Here is a 27,913-nt window from a genome sequence, read left to right on the forward strand (position 1 = left end):
TTTTATATCATGATAATTAAAACTAAAATTTCATTTATCAGGAATTTACATGCAACAGCACCTTGTCTATATGCAAAATTATGACATACCACCATGTTACCTCTCCTACATCTTGGAACCCTAGGGCATCTTTGGGTGCAGTGTGTGTGTCAGCACAGTGGGCCCCCCACCGCTCAGTCCCCGTGTGCAGTGAAGATGTTGCACCCATGCATGATATGCCACTGAGATAGGGCTGTATAGGGGTAGGCCAGGGCAGCATATGGACAGGCTAGGATAGTATATGGACAGACTAGTGTCCATCAGTGCCCCCTCATCAGTGCAGATAATCAGTGCCCATCAGTGCCACCTCATCAGAGCCCACCACTGCAGCCAATCAGTGTCCATCAGTGCCACTTAATGAGTGCCCACCAGTGCAGCCTATCAGTGCCACCTCATCAGTGCCCACCAGTGCAGCCTATCAGTGCACATCAGTGCAGCTTATCAGTGCCACCTCATCAGTAACCACCAGTGCAGCCTCATCAGTGTCCATCAGTGCCCCCTCATACGTCCCCACCAGTGCAGCCTATCAGTGCCACCTCATCAGTACCACCAGTGCAGCCTATCAGTTTCCATCAGTGCCCATCAGTGCATCCTAAAAGTACCCCTCAGTGTCCATCAGTGCCACCTCATCAATGCCCACCAGTGCCCATCAGTGACAGCCTATCAGTGCCTACCAGTGTAGCCTATCAGTGCCACCTCATCAGTGCCCACCAGTGCAGCCTATCAGTGTCCATCAGTGCCCACAAGTGCAGCCTCATCAGACAATCCACACAGGCAGCCAGTTTAATTGCACATCACACTGGGGAGAAGGACCTACTTGCCAGCCAGCTCCACATGCGATCTGCACTCCGGGGATCTTAGCACTGCTGCTCCCACTCCGAGCACCTTACTTAGCTGCATCTGCAGCCTCAGCCTTATCCCAAGCATACAAACTGCATCGGGGTGGGGTCTGAGGGTCGGCGGCACTCCTGGCCCCCCTGCCTCCCCTACTCCCTGTGCACTACAGCTCAATGCTAGTGGCATCATGGGGCAGCCCCCAATGTGCAGGCAGCGTGGGCTCCAGGGGCAGCTGCTTTGGGCCCCAAAACAGTGACTGGGCATGGGGCATTTGCCCTACGTTAAAGACGGCCCTGGCACCGCCCTTCTTAAAGTGCCACCTGGGCCCCATAGACCCAGCGGGACACATGGTAGGGCCAGCCCTGGCTGCATCAGAAAAAAAGGTGCATGTGCATTATTTTGTCCATTCTGGTGTGCTGGCAGCTTATTCAAATGAAAAGGCTTCCTCAAAGGCTAACTCCATCTTTTGTACCATGCTACACCTGTATTTAATACACTCCATCATCCTTTGGGTGTACCTTATCTGTCCTAATGCAACGTTTTACATTGTTGCAAACTGCTATTTTTTAAATAAAAACTTGGAAAAGTAAAAAAAAAAAAAAAACTCCGCCCCCCCCCCCCCCCCCCACAACTTTAAACCGTTGCATCCAGGACATAGATATCTGCAGATTTTATGCACATATAGGGGGTTATTTATGAAAGGCAAATCCACTTTGCACTGACAGTGCATTTGGAAGTGCAGTCGCTGTAAATCTAAGGGGTAGATCTGAAATGAGGAGAAGTTCTGCTGATTTTATCATCCAATCATGTGCAAGCTAAAATGCTGTTTTTTATTTTCCTTGCCAGTCCCCCTCGGATCTACAGCGACTGCACTTCCAAGTACACTTTCAGTGCAAAGTGGATTTTCCTTTAGTAAATAACCCCCAAAATCTTTAGAAGAATTGTACATTTCTTACTACCTGCATTAGATCTAGTATAATGTTTATTTTTCCTATGAAAACTGACTGCCAGCAGCTCCACATTTCCACCTATTTTATGTTTTTCAGTTTAAAAAAAACGCAGCCCCTGTGACAGTGACCTTACTAACAAATAATACCAAATGATTTCCCTTTAGGGTCACCATGCAGCTTACCATCTGACCATACACACTTTGTACAATCAACTTTAGATTTACCAGATTTACCAGATTTAACAGTTCAAGGATGCAGGGCTGAGCATCTTCAACAACACATGGAGCAACATCCACGACTTCACCCCCGTGTCGGGAGAGACCAACTGGAGTCTTCTTGCAAGTGACTGTGCAGTGCAAGATTGTGTGCCCCTCCCTGACTCCGAGGAACTGAAAGCAGTACGCATTTCTACAGATGGTAACCGGAGCATAGTGCCGGTCACTTGGGGACAACGTCTGAAAAATAGTGACGAGTCCTGCTTGGTGGTTTTCTTTGCTGGAGATTACACCATAGCCAATGCCAGAAAGATGATTGATGAGGTAATGAGGAAGTTTTCACTAGAAAAGCTCCTAGAATTTCCTTCATTGATACTAAAGTATCTCAGGGAAATGCCAACTAGTTTGGCAGCTTGTATATTTATGCAGACATTTTGGGCAAGGCGAGACATTGCATGTCAGCACAAATACATTCCTCACATTTTACAATATATATAGCAACAGTATTATTTCCCAAAAAAGTTTTGTATTTTAATCATTAAAAGGCAGTCTTTGAACTGGAATCAAGTTGCTTTGACTAGGCTGAGAGGATGTCAGCAATTTTGAATAGTGCTTTCTCTGGGATTCACATGATTGTCATCTCTGAGCCAGCATCTCAAACTAGAAAGTAGAATCTGTTCCTTAATGATGCCTGAAAAAAGATAGCACCATCCTTTTGGAAATAAAAACATATACGGGAATTGTCAGGGGAAGTACTAAGATCTTCAAAAGTGTTACTGTTACGCATTACTTGGCATGCAGGAAAAAAAAAGGTTCTTAGGTTTATTAGTGTGTGTCCACTTTTGCAGCCACATTGGGACAACACCTGGTTTATATTTGGTACATGTTCTCATCCACATAGCATAATGTCAAAAAATATTTCAAAATGGTAGCTTACCATTTCATATGCACTTTACTGATCCTTCTTAGTTCTCTATGAGGGGTGCGGGTGCTGGGGAGCTGTGTTTGCCATAATAGACCCTTTCTGTACTGTGCTGGCAGATATCATTATCTGTGTAAAGTAGATTTGAACACAGTCTGTCTAACAAAGGCCTAAAGCAGTTGTTCAGTCTGGGCAAAAAAAAACCTTAAATGTCAGCAGCTGCAAATCCTGCAGTTGCTGACTATTAATATAAGGTCACTTACCTATTCAGGGATCCAGCGCTATCCTCCCCCTAATTCTTCACTGGCCTAACTGTGGGCAGCCGGCTATCCAGCTTTTGGCTTCTTAGCTGGCTGCCCACTGTGCATGTGCTAGAATGGTCCTGCAGTCTTCTGGGACCTGTGATGAGGCGATCTGGGCCGAAGTGGCAGCTGGTATCTGTCAAAACCAGTTACCCGTGCTCTCCCCTCCCCCCCAAAATAAAAATGACATGCCAAATATGGGGGAGGAGTGAACTTAAAACAGCACTTCCCCTCTTGGGTGCAAAGCCAAACTTCCCCTTTTTTTGGTGAACTATACCGTCTCCTTGGCCTTTCAATTGGGATAGACTCACTATGAACTTGTTCAAGGCCCCGTCCTAAGAAACTAAGAAATATTTTTACATTTCTTTTTAGTATGTTGTGTGAATGGGAACACATAAACCTATAGTGGGGTTTTCGCAAATTTGATTGCAAAAGTAGAAATATGTTTTATGGCATTATTGAAATCTTACTCAGGATTGTTTGTTTTATAGAAAGATGGCACAAATGACAAAAGAGGCGGGCTTATTTAAATGAGCAGTGACAATCGTTGCGGTAGCTCAAAGCTTTAGCTTACTTTTTTTAATTATAGGGTAATCGGAATAATAAAAATTCTGGCATGTTGATTGTGACAAGCCTTTGCACTTTGATATCTGCATTATTTAAGAGAACGTTTCATGGTGTAATCAACAGCAGGGGTATGTGTTCCATGTCATCCCTCAATTCTGAAGAAAGGTTAAAAATCTGTAAGCACATTAATAATCTTGCTGAGATCTGTTGCATGTTGGCTGCAGTGCACAAATATGAGTGACACCATCTTCCAGGAACCAGTATGTGGCTGATCTCTTAAAACCCCTTCCAGACAGAGGAGATATGGCAAAACATGCCAGTTTGGCTTGTGCACAGTGCAGTAATAGTTGTGTACTGAGGCAGTTAGTTGCATTGCGTTCTTTTAAAATAAACACTAAAGCCCATTCACACTGGTGTGGTGCGGTAGCGCGCTTGGCACGCCAACACACCTGCATGCAGAGAACAGCAACACATGGTAACCTACTCCTGTGGGTCTGTTGTTCTGTGCATTTCCAGCCTCTTTAAATGAATAAAACTACTTTATTGAAACGTGCCATAGTGTGCGCTAACGCAACTATTTAGTGTGACTGACTGTGCCTTTAAGTTTAACGCACACACCCTGGAATTCATAAAGACAGATTTTGCGAACGTGTTTCTCATGCTTTGTTAAAGTGGGGAAGAATGCGCCAAAGTCATATACCTGTCTAGAGGTTGTATTTGAATTTGGCTCATGCTGCGCCACTTTCAGAATGCATGAGAGACACTTTCGCAAAATCTGTCTATGTAATATGAGGACCTACCTAAACCATCCAATGTGTATCCAATCAGGAAGGCTCTTGCACTACATAGTTGGTAGATCTAAAGGAGATTGTACAATCAGATTGTAATGTGTGTTGTGAGCTTTAGGCTGATGACGCAGGGGTGATTCTGCCACTAGTAACAAATCACCATTTGGAGGATCAGTAAAAAGTCTGCCCGTGTGCCCCTATGGAATCGTTCCCTCCGTAGCCACACACAGTGAGATGTCAGTTTGTTGCTGGCACAAACACTGCTGAATCTTGCTCACTATCATTGAGAATGACATAATGTATGTGTGGATACAGATGGAGCGATTACATAGGACAAACAGGCAACTTCTTAGCAATCCTGTCACTACCGGTTTTGACAAATAGTTGGACTACAAAAACTCAAGCAACCATTTCGCTATACAGCTTGGTATCTCAAATGAGAGTCGCTTGTGTATCATCGTCCTTAAACTGTTTGTTACCCCAACACATCATATTCCTGATATGTGCCTGCTGTACCATGTACTTGTATGAAAAAGTATCCTGTTCTCTTTGTATTGCTTCTTTTGTGTGAAATCCCTGGTGTTCCTGCTAGTCTCCCTGCTTTCCAATTAAAAACTGACCACACTAAGCAGGCGAACACGGTCAGTTCTCTAGCTATGCTGGGATCTCAGCCTGCTCTCCTCCAACGATCAGACTTGTCCTGTTACCCCCCTGCTGCACAGCCATTCTCTGGGAAGATTAGTGTGCTGCTGCTTCTCCTCCCCCAGATCTTATGCAGCTGAGAACAGAGAGACTGTGATCATTTATAAAAAAAGGGAAAAAAGGTATTTATAATGTTTTCTTAGATTAATATACACAAATGTTTTGCCTTTCATTTCTATTTAAAACGGAATGGGTTGTTTTACAAGGTGATCACTTACAAGCACTTTGAGATGGCCATGCATGCTTCAACAAGTAATGTCATTTTTTTTCGATCCATCTCTCTAAATCGTAATAACTGATCCATAACCCATTTGATCGATATGGCATGCAGGAAAATAGATTTCAATAGCTAAAAGATAAGACTTAAAGCGGAAAACCCAAAAGGGGAAGTTCCGCTTCTTTGCACCCCCCTCCCCCTCTTCTTTAAGTTTTGAAGGGGGAACGGGGAGCAGGTACCTGGTTTTGACAGGTACCCGCACCCACTTCTGGTCAGATGACCGAGGCGATCTGAGTAGAAGTCCCCCCCCCCCTTCCTTCGCCTGCAGCCTTCTGGGACACATCACAGGTCCCAGAAGATTGTGGAACCATTCATAAAGCTGCAAGGCTTCACTGCCGGTTTCCCTTACTTAAGATGCCGGCGCCTGCACCCGAAGCCGACTGAAGAATCAGCTCAGATGAGGACAACTCTGGATCCCTGGACAGGTAAGTGTCCTTATATTAAAGTTTAGCAGCTACAGTATTGGTAGCTGCTGACTTTTACATTTTCTGGGGGAGACTGGAGCTCTAGTTTAAAGTATAAAAGTATAAAGGCAAAACTTTTTTTTTTTTGTTTTGGATAGAGTAGAGATGGATTAGAACATTTGTCAGGTTTTATTGCTGTCTGTGCCCCCGTTAGGGGGATTCCCCCTCTCTATTTCTCCTGTTTACCATTATCATTGAAAATGAAAGTAAAAAAAAAATCCCCAGATAAGTAATAGAGGGGAAATCTTGCAATGGGGACACTAGTTCTGGTGACCTGGGAATCCCCAGGAAATTTCCTTAATTCGCAGGGATTTCCGTTCACTTCCTGTTTGGCTATGAGACAGGAAGTGAAGTAAAATCTCTGCAATGAGGCACAGATGGCCAAAATAAAAAATCTGATGGGGTTCTAACCCTCCCTTACTATATCCAAAAAGTTTTGCCTCTAGTTCTACTTCAAGTTACTGACTACATCTCTAGTTTTATCATGTAATCTCGTATTCTGATCAATCAAAATCAAATTCATGAACAAATCATCTCAGTGCTAGCAATCGATGCAACATGAAAGATAATTTGGCACCCTGGCTGATTGACTCAGTTTGCTCAGATCTGATGTAAGTAAAGTCTAGGGAAATTATGCCTATTTGATTGTTTGCTGATTCGATCATTTTGACAGAATCAAATCGATTGATTGTTTTGATTGAATCGATCGCATAATAAAATCAAAGCATGTAGTCACCATAAGGCTGATATCTGACAGGCAATTTTGTAGCGGAAATTCATTATTATTATTAATCACTAATTTCAACAATGTAAGGCTTGTACACACTATTAGAAAATCATTTCCATCCGAGGAATGGTCCTATGATTTTTTTTGTAGTGTGTACACAACTTTTGACAGCCGATTCCAACCTTCCAAACGAAGTACCAAACTCCAAAATGTTTCTCGTACGGGAACAGAACGGACAAATGTGTACAATTTCCGTACGATTTTTGTACAAGAAAAATCAGAAACAATAAACAAAAGAAAAAAAAAAGCCTTTGCCATATGAGAATATTCGTACATTATTTCCTTCCTCGGTTCCGACTTGCTGTGAAACAAAAACGAAAATGGGACGATCGTTTGCCCGATTTCCTTATTCCTCTTGCACACTTCAGCTTGAAAAAGCTCAGTACAGCTTATTTTTTTACTGAGCTAAAATACATCCCATTATTTGTAATGTGCCTATGCACACAGGCACGTAAACAAGCGCCTTGTATACTTTAGTTAGGAAAAAAAAATAGAAAAATCTGCATTTTTGGTCAGTAATTTAGGACTCATGTGCACAAATGTCCATTAACATATTGTGAACGTGAGAATAAGTTTGGGCAAAATTGCGCGTAAATACATACAAGAAAAAACAACTAAAAAAAAAGCAAAACGCATTCAGCACTATAGCGATGCGGGAACCAGTGCGATTCCAGCACCAGTTCCCGGATCGCATCTCTCCCGCAGACAGTTCCCACTGCCCTCTGCGTACCGCTGCGGGTTTCAATACAATGTTAATGACACCCCTAGATCGGTTCACAGATCGCAGTGCGAACTCGCACAAGAATCGCACAAGAATCGGATTGTATAGGTGAGAACACCCATGCGATCTGATTTCAGTGCGGGGGGGGGGGGGAGTCCCTGCACCCTTTTTGGGCAAATTCAATGCGAGTTCAGCCATACAACTGTATGGCTGAACTCGCATTGCACAGACATTGCATGCGATCGGCCGCACAGTGCGGATGCGAATCACATGCCATGTCTTGTGTTTGCACAAATGTGAACCTAGGCTCAATAACATGTGTGACAAAACATGCGCTGCAGAAGTAGATCAAAAGTAAACTGCAGAAGTGTGAACCGAGCCTAATGGCCCGTACAGACGATCAAAAAAAAATTGTACGAAAAATACCGCTTTCGACGCAGTCGTGCGATAATCTGATCGTTATTACACAGCTTTCGGGAGTCGATCACCAATATTATCCAAAGGGACAAACACAGAAAATTTTCTTGTACAATACCTGATAATACAATTTTTGTTTAATCAGTACAGTTGTTGGAAAATACAATATAAATACACAACACATGACGTCGCTTCCGAATTTTTATTCTGTCATATGAGAATTTCGTAACTTTAGTAAACTCTTTATTTTCGATATGAGACTAGCATGCAAAAAAAAAAAAAAGCGGACGATCAATCATCCGATCGTCTTACGGTGTGTACTGAATCTTAATTACTAAGCGACAAATTCACCCTTTAGCAATTCCATAGAAAATCATTAATGTGGGGGGGGGGGTCACTCCAAAAAAGTCACCCTAGTTCATAGCTGGTTAAAAATAAATTGTGGTTTAAAAATATTCCAAACCGATCGTGACAATAGAGAGTTTGAAACAGATCTTGATGAAATAAATTCCAATTTGTAAGTAATGCACCTTTTAGGACAATATGATTACTGCAGATGAATCAGGTGAATAAATGATATCAATAAATGATCTAGATGAATAAATGATCTAGATGAATCAGATGAATAAAGTGACAGATCAGCCCTGGGCAGCCTTATCCCATCTGATCCTTTCTAGTAGGATGCTATTACCATGATAGGAAGTAGCCAATAGTAATGCAGTAATCAGTGGGGTCGGTGTACTCACCAGCAGCGCACACTGTCTATAGGGATGTCTATAGGGACATGGAATCCAAGCCTTCCCTACATTCCGGATCATACTATAGATCCTCGGCCGCCTCTATCTGGACACACAGGTACTCCGAGGATCCGCCCACCGCTACAGCCATTGGTAGATCAGCCGCTCTTCTCTCCCCGCTGCGATGGTGGGGTACATCCAATAGGGGGGCTGGCTCTCCCCTCCCTTAGAAACAGGAGTAGTACAATCCCTACTTGTCTGTCATCCTAGATGAAGGACTGGAGCATTACGTCCAGGGGGGTGGAGAAAACTCACTTCCCTTAGTCTGTTGACTGTCACAGTGACACCTACAGGTGACTTATGAAACAGCCAGAATAATGAAATGGATAAGTAAACCCAATCACTGGAATCTCATATTTCAAGAACTTTAACTGCGTGACCCACCAGGCCAATTCTGACATTCCTCTACATGTAAAAATCTGCCTTTTTTCTTGCTAGAAATTTTTTTTAGAACATTATATATTTACAATCAGAAGCCCTAGAGAATAAAATGTTGCAATATTTTATGTTACAAATACAGAATATTTGTCCAGCGGTTATTCAAACACAAATTTTTTTGAAAAAAAAATACACTTTAAGTGCCGGTTCACACTACAGCGACTTGTGATCCGACTTGTCAGACCTCAAGTCGCCCCAAGTTGCTGAACATAAGAAATTCCATTAAAGTGAATGAGAGCCGTCTTAAATGTACACTACTGAAGTCGCTCTGAGTTTAGAAAAGGTTCCTGTACTACTTCAAGGCGACTTCTAGCCGACTTGTACCCATAGATTTCAATGGAAGTCGCCTCCAAGTCCGATCCTTATCTTAATTGATGTGATTTGGATCCAACATTACAAGGATGATTACCCAGGAATTCCCTGAAGTTGCCTGGCAAAGTTGTGCTGACTTTCAGGTCGCTGTAGTGAGAACCGGCACTAAAGAAGAACTGCAGTCTGCTCACATAATTTGTAATAAAAACATCTTTACCATTCTGAAGCTTCCCTCCAATCACTTTGCATATTATTTTATATATACTGTAATTCTGCACTTGCCAAATATGCTGCAGAAATCTCTCTCAACGGAGTCTGGTGGCAACCATTTTAACTGTGGGCAGCTGAAGCTGCCTGAATATACACAGACACACAGAGGCACACCTCCAGCTCTGCAGCTCTCATTGGCCCTCTTATGACTCACCCCCCCTCCTTTTCTGGCAAACTCTCAGGAGAGTGAGAGAGAGAGCTGTGCATGTTGTCATAAGCCTAGGCTGATGACCAGACAAGAAACAAGAAGTGGGCTGTATAAAGTATTTACTGGCAGAAATAAATGTTTTACTATCCAAAATTAAAACAACAAGGGCAGAAGATTTATTAGATGGAAAGATGAAAGTCCGCTTTAATAAATTGTAGTGTACACAAACACAATCTAACCACTTGACCCCTGAAAGATTTACACACCCCCCCCCCCCCTTCTTTTCCTTTGGTGGTATTAGATCACCTTTGCAGTTTTTAATTTTCGTCTGAGACTAGAGACACAGAGAGGACGACTCGGTCCCACCCCCTCCTCCTTCGTCACAGAATTTGATTGACAGCAGTGGGAGCCAATGGCTCCCGCTGCTATCAATCTACCCAGTGAGAAGGGAGAGACAGGAGAGAGACACTGCTCTCGTGCACATTGCTGGATTGAGATTGGGCTCGGGTAAGTTAAACATTTTTTACCTTAACTCAATGTATCTCTTTTGCGTTGAGGTAAAAAAGTGTTTAGGCATCAGTATTGGCCCAGCCCCCCCCCCCCCCCTCCTTCTTATACTTACCTGAGCTCTCATTCGATCCAGCACTTTGCATCTTTGCAACTCTTCTGTCTCCTCACTTTCAGGTCTCGCTGGCCTTGCTGAGGCACTGGGAGCCATTGGCTCCCACTGCTGTCAATCAAAGGCAGTATTGCAGGAGCTGGGGAGTCCCGCTGTCTAGGCCAATGGCTTTGAATTGAGCCTGCACGAGTTCCCCCATAACAAGCGGTAAGGGAAAGGGAACATTTCATGGGGGGGCAGAGGACACTACAGTGGGGGGGGTAAAGGGGACCGAGGACACTACATTGGGGAGGTGAAGGGGACAGAGAACACTACATGGGGGGCACAGAGGACACACACTACACGGGGGGGGGGTGAAGAGGAAACTACAGTGGGGGGGTGAAGGGGACAGAGGACACTACATGGGGGGTACAGAGGGCACTACACAGGGGGTGAAGAGGAAACTACAGTGGGAGGGGGGTGAAGGGGACAGAGGACACTACAGCGGGGGGGAGGAGACAGAGGACATTACTTTGGGGGACAGGGGACACTACAGTGGGGGGGACAGAGGACATCGCATGGGGGGGCAGAGGACACTACAGTCAAGGTGGTTGAAGGGGACAGAGGACACTGCATGGGGGGGCGCAGAGGACACTACAGTGGGGAGGTGAAGGGGACATGGGACACTGCATTGGGGGGCGCAGGGGATACTACAGTGGGGGGAGGGTGTGAAGGGGACAGAGGACATTGCTATGGGGGGGCAGCGGATACAAAAGTGGGTGGGGGGGTGAAGGGAACAAAGGACCCACATTGGTGGGGGTGCAGAGGATACTACAGTGCGAGGAGGGTGTGAAGGGGACAAAGGACAGTGCTTTGGGGGGGGGGGGGGGCAAGGACACTACAGTGGGGGTGTGTGAAGGGGATAGAGGACACTGCTCTTTGAGAGGGCACAGGACACTGCTATGGAGGTGCAGATGACACTACAGGGGGGGGGGGGGGTTGTGATGTGAAGGGGACAGAGTACACTACAGTTGGGGGTGTGATGTGAAGGGTGACAGAAGACACTGCTTTGGGGGGGCACAGGACACTGCAATATTAGGAGGGGCAGAGGACCCTACTGCGGGGTGGAGGGGGCAGAGGACACTATAGGTGGGGGGTGTGACACTGCTATGAGGAGGCAGAGGACACTATTGTATAGGGGGGGCAGAGGTCCCTAGTGTTGGTGGGGGGGGGGGGGCGAGGACACTATTGTGAGGGGAATGATGTAAAGGGTAGTGGAGGACACTAGTGGGAGTGTGGGGCACAGGACACTATGCTGTGTTTTTATTGAGCTCTTGATAGTTATGTTCTTTAAAGGGCCACCCCCCCCCCCCCCCCGCCCCTCCTCTGAGAGGTTGCCTACCCAGCTTTATTAAGCTGCATTAAGGTGCAAACTTTCAGCCTTTACAACCACTTTAAGCCTTTGCATCACCATGACATCCATGTAGCTGGCACTTGTAGATGAAGATCTCTTCATTAGCAGCCTACATAAATTCTCACTACGTTTCCCGTAGAAACTGCAAGGTTTGTAAGTAGATAAAATACACGTTGTACATTGTACATAGAACTGTCATAATTAGTTACATGAACATACTGCATTCCATAGAGCTGTATAGAAGAGAAGGAAAGCAAACACTCCTTCAACACCACACATTAGAAAGTGTTTTCACATATCTTGCTTACGCAACACATTTTTGAATACCAGCAGACATGTATGGGCTGATATCCCACATTGCAGTTACTGGGATATTTTTACAGCTGGGAAGACCCCTGGAATTCTAGTTATATGGCATAACTTGGAAATATCTTCTGTATTTACAAAAAAGCTTGCACTGACAAAGTAGTGCCCAATTGAGAATTTGTATTCAGCTGGCTTTTTGGAGTCATATTCTCCATTACCCTTTTATTTTCATAGAAAGAAGAACTGAAGGGTCCCATAAACATCTGTAAAGGTCTTGGTTAGAAATAAGTTCCCATAAAAAGTTAGACATAAGTGAAGCTGTCGAGACATGGGACTTGAAACCCACAAGACCAGACAACTAACTACATAATTGTTCGGGCACACCACATATATTAACGCTGAACTCCAAAGAATTATATAATACCATTCAATTGTTGGTCCCTACAGCATGTCCTAAGGTGCTTCAAGAGTAACATGCAATTAGCAACTTTCTGATGGTTGCTTAAAGAGACCCTGTCAATCATGTAAAGGTAGCTAACCATAAGGCAGGTTTGGCTTTCTTTATCAATATTGCTTTTTCTTTGTAATGGAAATAGGATGTATATTTGTAATAATCTCCAACACTTTGTGAAGTTTTGAAGGCTGTAGGGGGATTTAGAAAAATTGGAGCAGCCAGCATCTGAAGCAGCTGTACACGATAACCAGTTTCTATCTTCAGCTTGTTCCGTTTGGGCCCTTTCACACCTATGCTCTTTTGTAGCGCTAGAAGGCACATTCACAGCGTGACAAAAGTGCATCAAAAATATTTCCCTTACAATCATATTTACCATTTCACATTTGTGCGGTGCCTTTTGAAAAGTCCTGCATGCAGCATCTTTTATGTGCTGTGATAAGACCGCACAAAAAATGTACCTTCTATAGACATAAATGGAAACACATTAAAAAGCATCAAAAAAGCACAGCATTGCCTTTTTGATGTTTTTTTTTTTTTGCTCACGTGTCTAGGAAGTGCTGTCATATACCGTATATACAGAAAATGCACCAAGTATGCACTAAAAATGCACCATAACACGCTATGCGCCCTTATAAATCGCATATAGGGTTTTTTATAAGCTATAGTGTGAAAGCACTCTATAGCTTTAAAAAAGAAAGATGGAAGCTGATTGGTTGCCATGCACAGCTGCTACAAAATTCTGTCTGCTACAAAATGTGCATTATGACCGCATACAAGTGAGATCATATCATCAGCATACTGACTAAAAGTGAACGTGACACTATGAAAACCAGAAGGCCACCTTTTCATTTTATAAAAAAAATAATTTTGCCCAACACATTAACCACTTGCCGACCAGCTGTCGCCATTATACACCGGCAGGTTGGCACGGGTGCGCGAATCGGCGTAGGCTTTGAAAACAATAGGGGCATCCACGGTGCAACGCCGGAGCCGATGTGCGCGCCCATGATGTCTGCCAGCCATCTGCGATCACTACACAAAAAGCCAGAACGGGATTCTGTGTATGTAAACAAACAGATCCCCGTTCTGACAGGGGAGGAGAGAGAGAGAGATCTGCTGTTCCTAGTGATCAGGAACAACGATCTCTCTCTTCCTCCAGTCAGTCCCCTCTCTCACAGTTAGAAACACCTCCCTAGGGAACACATTTAACCCCTTGATCGCCCTCTAGTGTTAACCCCTTCCCCGACAGTGACATTTATACAGTAATCAGTGGCTATTTTTAGCTTTGATCGCTTTATAAATGTCAATGGCCCCAAAAAAGTGTCCGTTCTGTCCGCCGCAATGTTGCAATCCCGCTAAAAAATGCAGATCGCTGCCATTACTAGTAAAAAATAATAAAAATTCCATAAACTAATGAAGAAATGTTTTTTTTTGTTTTTTTTTTAACAGCACTCTAACACTCTAGTATTGACGTACACACCACCATGTATTGTGGAGAACGGCATCATAAATATTCTGTATGACATTTTTTTGTCCGTTCTGGTGTATTAGCAGACTTCTTATTTTAATGGATTGCCCTGGCCCACATTAATGTGCGACATAACACACATTAACATGTATGCATTAATGCAGTGCAACAGAACAACAAAGTTTGATTCAGCCCTAAAATAATTCACAGGCAGACCTTTCCAGGCAGTGTTGATCACCTATGAGAACAGCAATGCATGCTTTCCCCGTAGTGCACAGCACCACAAGCCTGACAAAAGAGACTAATGGCTTACCTGTCTCCCTATGCCAAGTGCCTGGGCGAGGGCAATGCAAACAATTCTAAAGTATTTGTGTTATGCATGCTCTTTCATTTTTTTGATGAGGAGGGGGTCTTAATATCTGTGTGTGGAACTCCTGTTACCAAAGAAATAGTAAAAATACATCTCACTGTGCACACTCTGCATGGATTACATTGAGCTCTGATTGGTTGCTGAGAGTAACTACATTTAGCATCTACAGCCCTACTCCACTTGGGAAACAAACTTTGACCCTGGGTAGTGAATTCTGTATATCTCTCAGCGATGTGTGCTGCAATCAGCTCCTCCTCATTCTTGCTTTCTACTCCCTCAAGGTATCAGGTTTCGTTTTGAATTGTGTTATTTCCTGCCCTGGAGACCTGCAAGATTCCTACAATGTTTATCTCTGAGGGGACTGGTCTCCTCACCACCTCTCACAGTGTGCCCGCCTACCATGTTTCATCACCACCTCTCTCCATCTCCTGTCTCTTCCCACCTAGGCGAGCAGGCTCTCCTTTGTTTGCTTTTCAACTGCCCAAGGAGCGCCCAACAACATGCCCAATAAGGAATTCCCTTGTCATGTACTTATGGGAGATGTAGTTTGCCCTGTGTGGGGAAGAAGAGGTCAAAAGTGACATGCGATGGTACATAGAATCCTCCCACAAGTGACGGAAGATATGAATGAATTAGGCTCATAATGATAATATTACAAGAATTAATAACAGCATATCTCTTTATTTTGTAAAGCATAACTCCCAACTGTCCCTGATTTGAAGGGACTGTCCTTCTTTTGGAAAAAGTTCCTCTGGCTCTCTTCCGTCCTCTTTTGTCCCTCATTTTGGTCAGATTATATAGTATTCTATACAGTAAACTTGTATAATAATGATAATATCTTGGAAAACAAGTGTGCAAAAAAAACTTATTTGGGACATAACTTGTAAGGCTGGCCATACATGGGTCGAACAGATTCCCCCATCCGCACAAGTGAGGTGGATGGAGGAATCCTCCCTGCTGTGCTATTGTATTTTGACACCTGGAACTCCTTCAATGTCAGAACACACTGATCAGGGCTGCAGCCGTTGATTGAATTCAAAGTTTCCAACATCCCTGTTTGAGAGAAGTCAAATATTAGATCAACTTCTCACAAGCCATAGATTGATCAAAATTCGACCGGTTCAATAGGAAATTGTGATCCATCTATGGCCAGCTTAAACTATCTGTATAAGGTAAGGTCGATCCTGGAGCTGAGATTTACTAATTATATACTGTCCATACCAGCCCTTTTAAACCAGGAAGACTGGACACCCTAGGGTGTCTTCAGTGGCGTCACTAGGATTGGTGTGCCCTGGTGCAGTACAACATTTTGTCACCTCCTTCCCCCCCTATTTTTGGGCTGGCAAACCTGTAAAGAGCCGCTCTCTCTTATCTTGCGCTGCTGACAGGAGAAAGGGGGGGGGGTGAGCTGGGGGAAAACATTCTGACAGCCCACGCCTCTCCTCTGTCACAGTGCCTCTGTGTTCTTTTCAGCTGAGAAGCAGTGCGCTGTCACTGCTTCACTGATGGGGGGCCCCGACAGCACCCACAACTGCTTCCTGGATGGTGTCACTCCTCTGGCGGGTATCACCCGGGTGCGCTCCGCCCCCCCTCCACCCCCATAGCAACACCACTGGGTGTCTTCTGGATACTTCAGGGGTGCCTTGGCAAAATGCTTAGAAATTGCCCCAAAATTGTGTACCAGCAAGTGGATCAGCCTGACTTTTTTGATACACAAACCCACAAGTTTTCATTGTGCAGCATTACAATCTTGGGCATTACATTGACATCATTGGTTGACAAGGAGTACATTGGGCACCGGCACATCATCCTTGTTTGGCCCCCATGTCCCTCTATCTCTGCACTGGGGTCATGTTAGCTGCATGGAGCAGAAAAAATGAGCACAAATAAATGCTGGAATACTAGTCAGTACCAGTGTGCAAAAGTGTATTTGCCTTTAAAGAATAAATCACCTCTATTATTGGGTATCCTAGGTGTATGGATGCTGCTGCAATGCGTAAAACTATTTGTTTTTAGTTTTTTTACATGTTATGCCGCGTACACACAACCAGTTTTTCCGTCGGAATAAACTCTGGCGTTTTTTTCGACGGAGTTCCGCTGAAACGGACTTGCCTACACACGATCACACCAAAGTCTGATCGTTTAGAACGCGATGACCTACGATGGGACTAGAAAAAGGAAGTTCAATAGCCAGTAGCCAATAGCTGCCCTTTTTTGGTCCGTCGGAATAGCATAAAGACGAACGGTTTTCCCGATAGGAATTGATTCCGTCGGAAAGATTTAAAACATGTTCTATTTCTAGGTCCATCAGAATTTTCGAAAGAAAAAGTCTGATGAAGCCTACACATGAGCAGAATGTCCGATGGGATGATTCAGTCGGACCTTTTCTGCCGGAAAGTCCGGTCGTGTGTATGCGGCATTAGAATGGGGTGCCTTGAGACTGTGCAGAATTTTAAAGGGTGCCTTGAGTGGAAGAAGGTTCAGAAACCCTGGTCTATAAACATGCAATGCAATATAGAGTCACATGAAATAATACATGGGAACAGTGACTGAAAATCTCTGACTTGCCAGAAATAAATGTGAAAATTCCTACTCTAAATGTAATAAAAAGTACCAAATCATCTTCTTCTTGGAATAAAATAAACACTCATTACAGGAACTAAGAGAAAAGTACAAGAAAGCAAAACTACTTTGCTGCAGAGGAAGTAACCGTTGTTGCCATGCATGAATGAGTATTAAAAGTTTAAATATAATTGAGCTAAACACTTTCGGGTTCAGAGTGCAAACATTACAAGCTTTGTATTGAGCTGCCAAAAAATCTTCATGCTTATTTATGTTCCTTTCATACTTATGCAGATGGGACAGATCGCCTGTGTTTTTGCTCAAAGACAATAGCACAAAAGAAGTGTAGCCATCTTTTTAAAAAAAAAAATTACATTGCACTACAACGCATGGCAATAAGTTACCATGTTTTGTGTTGCATTTCAGCGCACTTACATTGGCTGGCGCATTAAGAATGAATGGCATCACAGCCGCCAGAACATTTTTATGCGCTGGGTGAACATGTGCAAAATCACACATGTTCCTATGTTGTATAAGTGTGCATGGAGCCTTAGTAAGGTTATGCAGCTAGTTAGAAACAATTGTTCATGGTTTCCGATTAGTTATTAATGGTACTTGTGTTTTTTCACCAAAAAAAACGAATAGAAAACAAAAAAATACCTTTGCTTTAACCCCAATTTGCCTAATATTATTGGATAAGTACAACAGATTATGCACAGCTTTGGAAATGTTGAATGCTGAAGACTGCTGTAGGCTGTACTACTGGAAGACAGCAGAGTTCAGCCTCCTGTATTTAGGCCTCATTTGTGGCTGTTCACCTTGCATGTAATTGGACATGCAGCAATTATCTATGATCGGCCCTGGATGCAGACTGTGCCCAGGCCTGATCATCCACAAGTAATCACTGCATGTTTAATTACATGCAAACAGATGCTGGTGCTACATTGCCTTATATTAAGCTTTCTGTAATTTTTCATTTTGGAAAGAGTCAGGGGGGTTATAACCCCTGACCATTTTTTTTTTTTACTTTTTGTTTCCCATTGAGAAGAATACCCTTGGTCCCAAAACCAAAACAGGACATCTGGGTCACCACAACTATTGAAAGATTTCCTCTCCATTCCCATTCTGGTGACAACCCAAAATTTGGCATCTTCTTTTACTTTCATTTTCAGTGGACATCAATAAAAGTCTGACTGGTGTTGTAATCCCTTTCCATACAAAAAAACAAACAAAAAAAAAAAACAGGATGGGCAGATAAACACTGATGACAATGAATGGGCACACTTGTTATAAAGTCACTGGAGAGTCCCCACCTACATGTGGTGACAAGAACCCACACATCTACTGTCATGTTTTACGAGTGCTATTCATTAAATCATATATGACAGGCGTGCACATTTTACAGCAGATATCAGTGGAAATAATAAAATAGTCACTAAAAATACAAAATGCAGGCATTGGAAACATTTAATCACCATACAAATGTTAACCTTTGCCTGAAGTTACAAGGATGAAGGTTAGGATGTTTCTTCCTCCAGTTTGCTGTGCTTGCAATGACTTATTGTAGAACTGCTGACTATGCATCACAAATATGTTTTGTCATCCTGGGTAGGAAAGCTGACTCCACTTTTTTCTTACAGCATCATAATGACTTCCCCAAGAGACTTATAAGAGATTGATACTCCCACACCTGCTCAATGCTGCTAGGTGGTTCATCCCAGTATACTGGAAACAGTCTCGGGCACCATCCATAGATACGTTGGTGAACAAAGTAAATTATATCAAACGCATGTAAAGTCTTATTGCTTCAGATAGGGGTACCTATGAAAAATTTGGGGAGGCCTAGTTCTATCGGCAGGAATTCTCTGTCCCCGCTTCTTCAAGGAAACTGAGTTTTAGGAGGAACAGAGGTTTCTGAGAAAACATGAGAACATGAGAGAGGCTCCACCTATATAATCTAACATACACCACCTTTCTCTATCTCACTTCCTTCCCATTTTCTTTTTCTCATCTTTTCTCTACTTTCTTTATTCTATTACTCTGTCTTAAAAGTGTTGCACACAGTGACTCTACCCATTTTTAACATATGGAGTCACAGATAAGTGTTTTCTAAAAGTACCTATCCACATTTGATCCAATGCTGTGTCACATAATTCTCGATATGAGTGATTTAAATTTTTTATGACGAGCCAATTTACATGATTTTATATCAATTTATCTGTACTGTAGCTAAAAAAATACACAATGACTCTCACTGAATTTTAGGAAAATATTTTTTTTTTATTTTCACTGATGCTTGGCTAGTGTAACATGTTTCCATTTTAGTAGACACATTTATTTAGTAACAAAATACTAAAGAAAAGTTTATTCCATTACATAACATATAACTTGTTAGAAGTTTTAGCCACAGAGAATGTGTAAATGGTATTCCTTTGCTTCGTGTAGAGTAGCTTTAATGTAGGTAGACACAGGAATAATGGAATAATGGCATTAGGCAAGCTTGTTTTGTTCAACCAGCAAATTCAGTCGGTGGAATTCCTTTTACTCCAAGTCCAGTAATCTGTTATAAGAAAAATATTTGAAAACATGTTTGATTTTAGTTGTATTGTTTTTTTTTTTTTTTTTATAAATGCTGCATTGCAATTTAAGTGTATACCACATGGATTTAAAAAAAAAAACATGTCAGCTTGCATACTTTTTTTCTAAAGCAACCAAAACACTACAGGTCCATATGTTTGGATCACTATCTATTTTTGTCAAGGCTCGAAGACTGTGATCTGTTGAAATGTTGAACTTAATAAACTCTTCTTGTTTGGTGCACCCAGGCTGATACTCAGCATCTACCAAAAAGTAAAATAGAAATTTGGATGGAAAAACCTTTAAACGCGTAAAAAAATTTATTTTCTTGCCTTATTGTTTAAAATGTATTTGATCACTGGTCAGATATTAGCACAATATCACTTTTAAAGTGTATGAGAGGAACAAATGTATGTATAAGAAACCAAAACTGTGTATTTTCATACAGGTATGAAACAGTGATTGTTAAGGTCTACTAAAAGCTTTTGGGGCGACGATGGGACATGGTAATGTTATACATGTATATTGGCCGAAACTTTTCTGGCACAAATTATTATTTTTTAAATCAAAGAAGTTCTTTATTGAAAAAGTTAACCGCTTGCTGACCGCCTGCCGTTGATTGATGGCGGCAGACTGGCACAACGCAAAACGCCGTAGCTGTATGGAAGGCTCATTAATGAGTATAGGGCGCGCCCGCCGCGTGACATAGGAGCCTATGCATGTGGCCGGTGGCCGCGATGGCCGGCGGCTACCCGCGATTGCTCCTGAGAAGGAGAGAAGGGACATCTGTCAATGAAAAACAGACAGATCTCTGTTCTGTCAGGTGAGGAGAGCGATCTGTTGTTCCTACTGCTTCGGAACAACAATCGGTCTCCTCCCCCAGGCATTCCCATCCCCCCACAGTTAGAGTCACTCCCTAGGACACACATTTAACCCCTTGATCATCCCCTAGTGTTAACCCCTTCCCTGCCAGTGACACTTATACAGTAATCAATGGCTATTTATAGCTCTGATCGCTGTATAAATATCAATGGTCCCAAAATAGTGTGAAAAGCGTCCGATCTGTCTGCCGCAATATCGCAGTCCCGATAAAACTCGCAGATCGCCGACATTACTAGTAAAAAAAAATAATAAAAATGCCACAAATCTATTCCCTATTTTGTAGACGCTATAACTTTTGCGCAAACCAATCAATATATGCTTATTGCGAGTGTTTGTCTATTGTTGTGACTTAGATGAGCATCAAATCACATTTTATGACAAATTACTGCAGAAAACCAGTTAATTCTAAGCCTTAGAATCTAGCGGGTTCACATACGGTTTTCTTGACACTGCATTGCGACCATAGTAGTTAGACTTGTTGGACGCATTTCATGTAAACTATCTAGACAAAATATTTCACTTGTGCCTTGGGTTTCTATAATGTATTTTTATAAAATTGGCCATGGCAAGTTGTTATATGAATTTGTTCAGAATTTTTTTTTATTATCATGCATTTTTGTATTTCTTTAAATAGAACACAAAAAATTCAAGAGTTACAATAGGTAATAATCACCTTGTATATTGCTCCAGACTGAGGTTGGCGTGCGGCCAACTCTTCATCCATGCCTTCACAGGCTGATGTCACATACATCTCTGAATAGTCTTTTCCTCCAAAACAGCAAGAGGTTGTCTTATCCACTGGGAGCTTTACAGTCTGGATTACCTTCCCTGCAGTACAGATTGGAAAGTTTACTTCCAGTGCTAAGGAACAACGAATGGCACCGCGTTTGCAGTGTAAAATTAAGTTTAAAATATTATAATGTACACTAAAAATGAAAATTATATATATATATATATATAGATATATATATATAGATCTATATATATATCTATATATATATATATATATATATATATATATATATACACAGTATATCTCATACCAGCCTCAGGGTCTACACGGATAACACGTCCTCCATTATAGCAAGCAACCCACAGTTTCCCCTCTGAGTCTATGCACATGCCATCTGGAATTCCTTCATCCTGCTGTAATTTGTAGACATGGCGCCGGTTTGCTGTGCAAATAAACAAATTTTGAGATCCATATTGCATTGTGGCAACCTTAACAAGATGATAATAGTTAAATCAGATTAAGCAAAGTCTCTTAGTTGGGTTCACCTAAAATTAAACAAACATCTGTAGTTTGAGGGTCTTGTGTTTTTGCGTTAGGCCAGCCATACACCGTGCAAATTTCTTTCCTGCAGGTAAGAAACTCGTGCGATTCCCCTCATCAACACAGGCAGTGCTGACAGGGAAATCAGCAATTGTCTTCTCCCGGCGGGGGGGCCAGGGGAAGCCATCCCCTCCGGGAGAAGACAGTGATTATCGCTACCGGCTATAGCAGCCGTTTGTGATAATTGCAAGCTAATCCGGCAGGCTGGTCGTACCCAGCCACTATTTACAAACTCCTCAGGACCAAAGCCTGTCTAACTCTGGCCATTGATGTTCAGCAACAAGAGAAATCAATAGATTCTCCCATCCACACTTAAAGTGATGAAAATAACAAACATGTTATACTTACCTGCTCTGTGCAGTGGTTTTGCACAGAGCAGCCCAGATCCTTCTCTTCTCGGGTCCCTCGCCGGCGCTCCTGGCCCCTCCCTCCTGCCGAGTGCCCCCACAGCAAACAGCTTGTTATGGGGGCACCCGAGTGGAGACACTGCTTTGAGCATCTGTTTAGACATGGAGCCGCAGCTTGGCTTCACCCTCTCTCTCCTCATTCTCTTACTGACTTTGATTGACAGCAGCGGGAGCCAATGGTGCCTGCTGTGTGGCTCAGCCAAACCATCGCTGGATCGAGATGGGGCTCAGGTAAGTATGAGGGGAGCTGCTGCACACAGAAGGTTTTTTTTATCTTAATGCATAGACTGCATTAAGATTAAAAAATCTTCTGCCTTTGGAACCACTTGGGTGGAGGTATCTCTCTTTCAGGCTATTGGATTCTGAAAGCCACCGCTCCAACAGCTACCAAGATACCCAAACAGTGGCTGCATCTGATTGACTTAAGTCACTGTTCAGCTGAAAATTTCCCACCCTGTTCCCTTAAACTTCTGATAGAAGGTTATTGAGCAAGGTGGTGCTGACAGGGTCACAGATGGTCTAATGCTTCGTTTCCACTGAGCGGATCGGTTCAGTACGGTATGCTATTTTGGGTGTTTCCATTATGAAAGTGGCCCATACAACCGAACCGAACCATTCCATTCAGGGTCCTGCTTCAGATGTGGGGCCATAGAAAATAGAACGGTTCAGTTAGGGTGGAGCTACGATACATTCCACTGATTGGCTGACAGAAAACCCTCTGCTGTGCTATGCTTAGGCATTTTTTCTAAACCCTGTATGGCCCCTTGTGGTCCCACTTGCAGTGGAAACGTTCACCAGAATAGAACGGACCATTCTAGGCCATTCAAACTGTACCGACCCGAACCGATCCGCTCAGTGGAAACAAGGCATAAGTGTTAGCCAATTTAGCCAGAATCAGCTGAAATGCGAGCAATGTATGGCCATCATAAGGCCCCTTGGAGCAGTAGTGCCAAGCTGGTATTGCCTCCTTTAGCAGAACCATTCCATTCAGGGTCCTGCTTCAGATGTGGGGCCATAGAAAATAGAACGGTTCAGTTAGGGTGGAGCTACGATACATTCCACTGATTGGCTGACAGAAAACCCTCTGCTGTGCTATGCTTAGGCATTTTTTCTAAACCCTGTATGGCCCCTTGTGGTCCCACTTGCAGTGGAAACGTTCACCAGAATAGAACGGACCATTCTAGGCCATTCAAACTGTACCGACCCGAACCGATCCGCTCAGTGGAAACAAGGCATAAGTGTTAGCCAATTTAGCCAGAATCAGCTGAAATGCGAGCAATGTATGGCCATCATAAGGCCCCTTGGAGCAGTAGTGCCAAGCTGGTATTGCCTCCTTTAGCAGAAATTACTTCTTGTAAGCATTTTGTATAGGAAAAATACCAATATAAAAAGTACACAGAATGGACAAGGTATAAAGACCTCTTTACGAAAAAGAAAAAAATTGGACTCTGTAGTGTAAGTTGCCCAACACAGTTCCAATGCAAGGACAAGATAAGTAGCCTTATTTCCTATGGCTTCAGTTCACATTGGTGTTGTGTTGGTGTAAGAAAGGACATGTGTTTTTGTGCAGCCCGTTGCAACCTGCCACAGAACATCACTAATGCAAAAAAAAAAAATAGATAAAAACACACTGCAATGCATAGCACAACACAATTTAACCTGTTGTCTGCCAAGGTACATTTATAATTGTTCTGGATAGTCAAGGGGTTAAAGCAAGCTCATGGCTGCTGCTGTGAGCTTGATATTGAATGTTTCAGCTGACTGTCAGCTGTCATGTACAGGTGATTGTTTTTACAGTAAATTGAATAGCCTGCACCCTGCACAATCTGTGCCTGATTAGCTGTAGACCCCCAATGTCTCCATTAAGCCTGGTACAAACTATAGGTTTTTTTCCATTCAACTCAGTGTGTTGAACGAAAAAAAAACTGTCAGCTCCGGTCAGAGGTGCTGTACTCACTATGCAAAGTAAGTACAGCAATCTCCTCCATTGAGCTGTTGTGTTCTGACAGGGGGACGGTCCCCCCACCAGAACACTCTGGTCAGCGCTCTCCGCCATTGGCTGACATCGCTGATCGGGAGTCGTTCATATGCTGGTTTTTCGACCGGCTTCTGTCAAACAGACTGACATACACACGGGCTGAATGTCGGACATTTTTTTTGAACCAGCAAATGTCTCCTGACATTTTATGTAAAGGGCAATTGCGCCACACATGTGAGGTATTACCATGAATGTCAATAATTCTTGGACCATAATTCATGGTTAACTGTAAATGAATAACCTGTAAAGGCTTTTTAAATTGAAGCCTATGTACAATTTGTACAGATTCAGCCAACAGTGGACTAAAGCCTGTCATCTGACTTCACGGAGCTGGTTCAGGCTTTGCAGGGATCCTGACAATTATGTAGGGATACACCCAGTTGCCTGACTGGCAACTTGCTCAGCCCCTCCACAGCCAGTGATAAGTGCTGGAGGGGCAGAGTGGAGGGCCAGTGACTGACAGTCACCACTCAGTGCTTAGAGCAGACCCGAGAACTGAACAATCAGCAGTCTTTGATTGCCCAGTTCTCTGTGTACAGCTGGCAGGGGAAAGCTGCAGCATCAGATTAATAGTGCAGCCATCTTGGCATCTAGTGTATGTTTCTTTTTTTAATGCTCACAAACTTTTTGCACCAACAAAGGATACAATACAATCTTACAGCACAGAGGATAGAGCTATGCAGTACTTGTTAGATTACATAATAAAAAATAAAAAAAAACTTACAGGTTTTTCCAGTTTTCACATCATAATCTAATGCATCCACAGCAAAGGAAAGACTGTCTATGTAGTAGAGGGTTTTGTGATCCAAAGACCAGTCTATCCCATTAGAGATATCAACCATATCAAAGTGTTTCACCACAGAATGGTCAGGGTACAGGGTAAACAGCGAGCCTTGGTTTCTTTCTACGACCGCAGGACGAATTTCCTGCGACATAGTCCCTAGATAAAAGTAACATAAATTAACAAAGCTAACAGGTTTATTGACACGCTCCAGATAAATGTGTCAATTATTAAATGATACATTATTTACAAGCATTCTTACTGTACTTGAGAAAAGCATGGTGTGCCATTATTGATAAAATGTATCAAATTGATATTGGAGCTGGGAGACTCTAATAAATGCGCCACCTCCTTTAAATAATGATAAAACAATGTATACCCAAAGAGCACAAAATTGGAGTTTTAAGGTGCAGAAAAATCAATCAAAAGCAAAATTTACAAAAAATATAGAAAATGTTATTACATAGATATTTTAAAACAATTTGTAAAATTTAGGCCATAATGACCCAATGGCCAAGGTACAAAAGTGTGATTGCCTCAACATGTTTCACCACAAACGTGGCTTCTTCTGGAGCTTTCGTAGAACCTTGTTATTTAATATTTGCCACCTTTTCAAAATGATCTTGGTTCCAAATGATCCCCTGGACCCATCAGGAGGTTTTATAGGGAACGTCTGTGCCACAAAAGAGGAAAAAGAGGCATTCCCCTGTAGCAGCACCTAGTGTTTCAAAGAGTTTGAATAAATTGATCAATCAATGTTTCAATCCTTTTCGGTATATAAACTTCCTCTGATGCCAGCAAATTCACAGGGTAATTATGCCATCTGAGCACTTCCCTCTTTCAATTTATCACTGTTGGCCATCCACACTGTTACTAGTGAGGCTCTTAACCGGTTTAAAAGGGTTTATCCCATGTGATAGATTGAAACAAGTTTTTTAATCTTCACTGGTTAAAGAGGTGTTGTGCTGACACTGTGCTGACACTGAGCCAAGGAACAGTGGTAAATTGAAAGAGGGAGGTGCTCAGCATAATTGCCCTGTAAATTTGCTGGCATCAGAGGAAGTTAATATACCGAAAAGGATTGAAACATTGATCGTTCGATTTATTCAAACTCCTTGAAACACTAGGTGCTGCTATGGGGCAATGCCTCTTTTTCCTCTTTTGTGGCACAGACGTTCCCTATAAAACCTCCTGATGGGTCCAGGGGATCATTTGGAACCAAGATCATTTTGAAAAGGTGGCAAATATTAAATAACAAGGTTCTACGAAAGCTCCAGAAGAAGCCACGTTTGTGGTGAAACATGTAGAGGCAATCACACTTTTGTACCTTGGCCATTGGGTCGTTGAGGCCTAAATTTTACAAATTGTTTTATATATCTATGTAATAACATTTTCTATAGTTTTTGTAAATTTTGCTTTTGATGGATTTTTCTGCACCTTAAAACTCCAATTTTGTGCTCTTTGGGTATACATTGTTTTGCCATTATTGATATTTCCTTTTAAAAATGTTACTTGTCTAGCTGTCATGATACACCCTCAATTTCATGTTTTCAGTCAGTGAGGTGGGACAATACAGAGGTAAGAAATTCTTACTTTTCAGAGTGCTGCAATTTTGTTTCAGGTTTGACATTCAAAATACGCTATAGTCAAGCAACTAGCATTTTCAGAAAAAGAACAGCAATTGAAGGTCCAATGTTTCCCTTATGACAGGTATATGTCCATCCCTTATACTCAGAGGAAAATATTTCCACGTCCAGTAATCAGAGCATTTCTTCTGATAATTTGATAGAGTGATTAAAAAAATGGTTTTGTTTAGATTTATTTTGGTCCCCTGTGTTATTGTTGGGTTCCTTCCAGAGTCTGGAGCAGCTCTGCTACATCTAGGTCACAGGAGACCAAAAAGAAGTGGCTTCCTGTATCCCACCAGAGAAGTATGGCCAAAAAAGCCTTGGTCGTACTACCCTTTTAAAATACAGTTAGTTAACTTGGATATTACACATATGGGGAAGTCCTGGTTCAAACTAGACAAGTAAATCTATAAGTACATGGAAAAGTTGTACTTAACTTAAATGTTGCTGTAGGGCAGTTTTAGTTAAGAGATATCTATAATTAAAACAACCTTCCAGAAGCCTCAGACAATTGTTGCCAAAATCCTAGGCCACATACTAACTGTGGGACCATGAAATTGAACCTTTTTAGCTTGAATATGAGTTACATCACTGACTCAGGCTTACTCTGTGGCCTGGGAGCATTTGCTTCCATTGCATTATGTAATTTAATGTTTAAAATTATAATTTAAAAATACAAGCTTGTTGCAACTCACAGCAAGAATTGCTTACTAAATTATATGGTAAACCACCTTTGATCAATAGCAACATGACATAGGGTACACTCACTTGGAAGAAGGCCCCTCAAAGCTTGTAATCAAAAACAGTCACCGGGTTTTGGAGTATAAAATGTACAAATGTCACTTTAAAGATGCCTTAAATGATCCTCATAAATCCTTGCAGCTCCACACATAGATCAGGGAAGTACAAAAAATTGTAACCACAGACAAGAAAAAAGCAGTGTGCTATATAGTATAGATACGACAATGGGCTATTATGACAGGTATACAGTGCCTTGAAAAAGTATTCATACCCCTTGAAATTTTCCAAATGTTTTCATGTTATAACCATAAATGTATTGTATTGGGATTTTATGTGATAGAGCAACACAAAGTGGCACATAATTGTGAAGTGGAAGGAAAATGAAAAATGGTTTTCAAATT

The 27,913-nt window shown here is 42.4% G+C and overlaps 2 protein-coding genes across 9 annotated transcripts in view; both read right to left on the bottom strand.

Moving 5' to 3' along the window:
• PLCXD1 (phosphatidylinositol specific phospholipase C X domain containing 1) overlaps positions 1-9,049 on the bottom strand; it is an 80,102-nt gene extending 71,053 nt beyond the window's left edge. For both annotated transcript variants that reach the window (XR_012241594.1, XM_073614591.1), the window contains exon 1: positions 8,735-9,049. The gene's annotated coding sequence lies outside the window, so the exon portion shown is untranslated. The remainder of the gene's footprint in view (positions 1-8,734) is intronic.
• A 10,331-nt stretch (positions 9,050-19,380) lies between these two features.
• RGN (regucalcin) overlaps positions 19,381-27,913 on the bottom strand; it is a 51,180-nt gene continuing 42,647 nt past the window's right edge. For all 7 annotated transcript variants that reach the window (XM_073614597.1, XM_073614599.1, XM_073614601.1 and 4 more), the window contains 4 exons: positions 25,087-25,302; positions 21,628-21,759; positions 21,258-21,412; positions 19,381-19,685 (listed from right to left, as the gene is read on the bottom strand). In XM_073614597.1, coding sequence (XP_073470698.1) covers positions 19,635-19,685; positions 21,258-21,412; positions 21,628-21,759; positions 25,087-25,302 — 554 coding nt within the window. In that variant the 3' untranslated portion in view covers positions 19,381-19,634. The remainder of the gene's footprint in view (positions 19,686-21,257; positions 21,413-21,627; positions 21,760-25,086; positions 25,303-27,913) is intronic.

Source organism: Aquarana catesbeiana, linkage group LG02, assembly GCF_042186555.1.
Source record: "Aquarana catesbeiana isolate 2022-GZ linkage group LG02, ASM4218655v1, whole genome shotgun sequence".
Classification (NCBI taxonomy): Eukaryota; Metazoa; Chordata; class Amphibia; order Anura; family Ranidae; genus Aquarana; species Aquarana catesbeiana.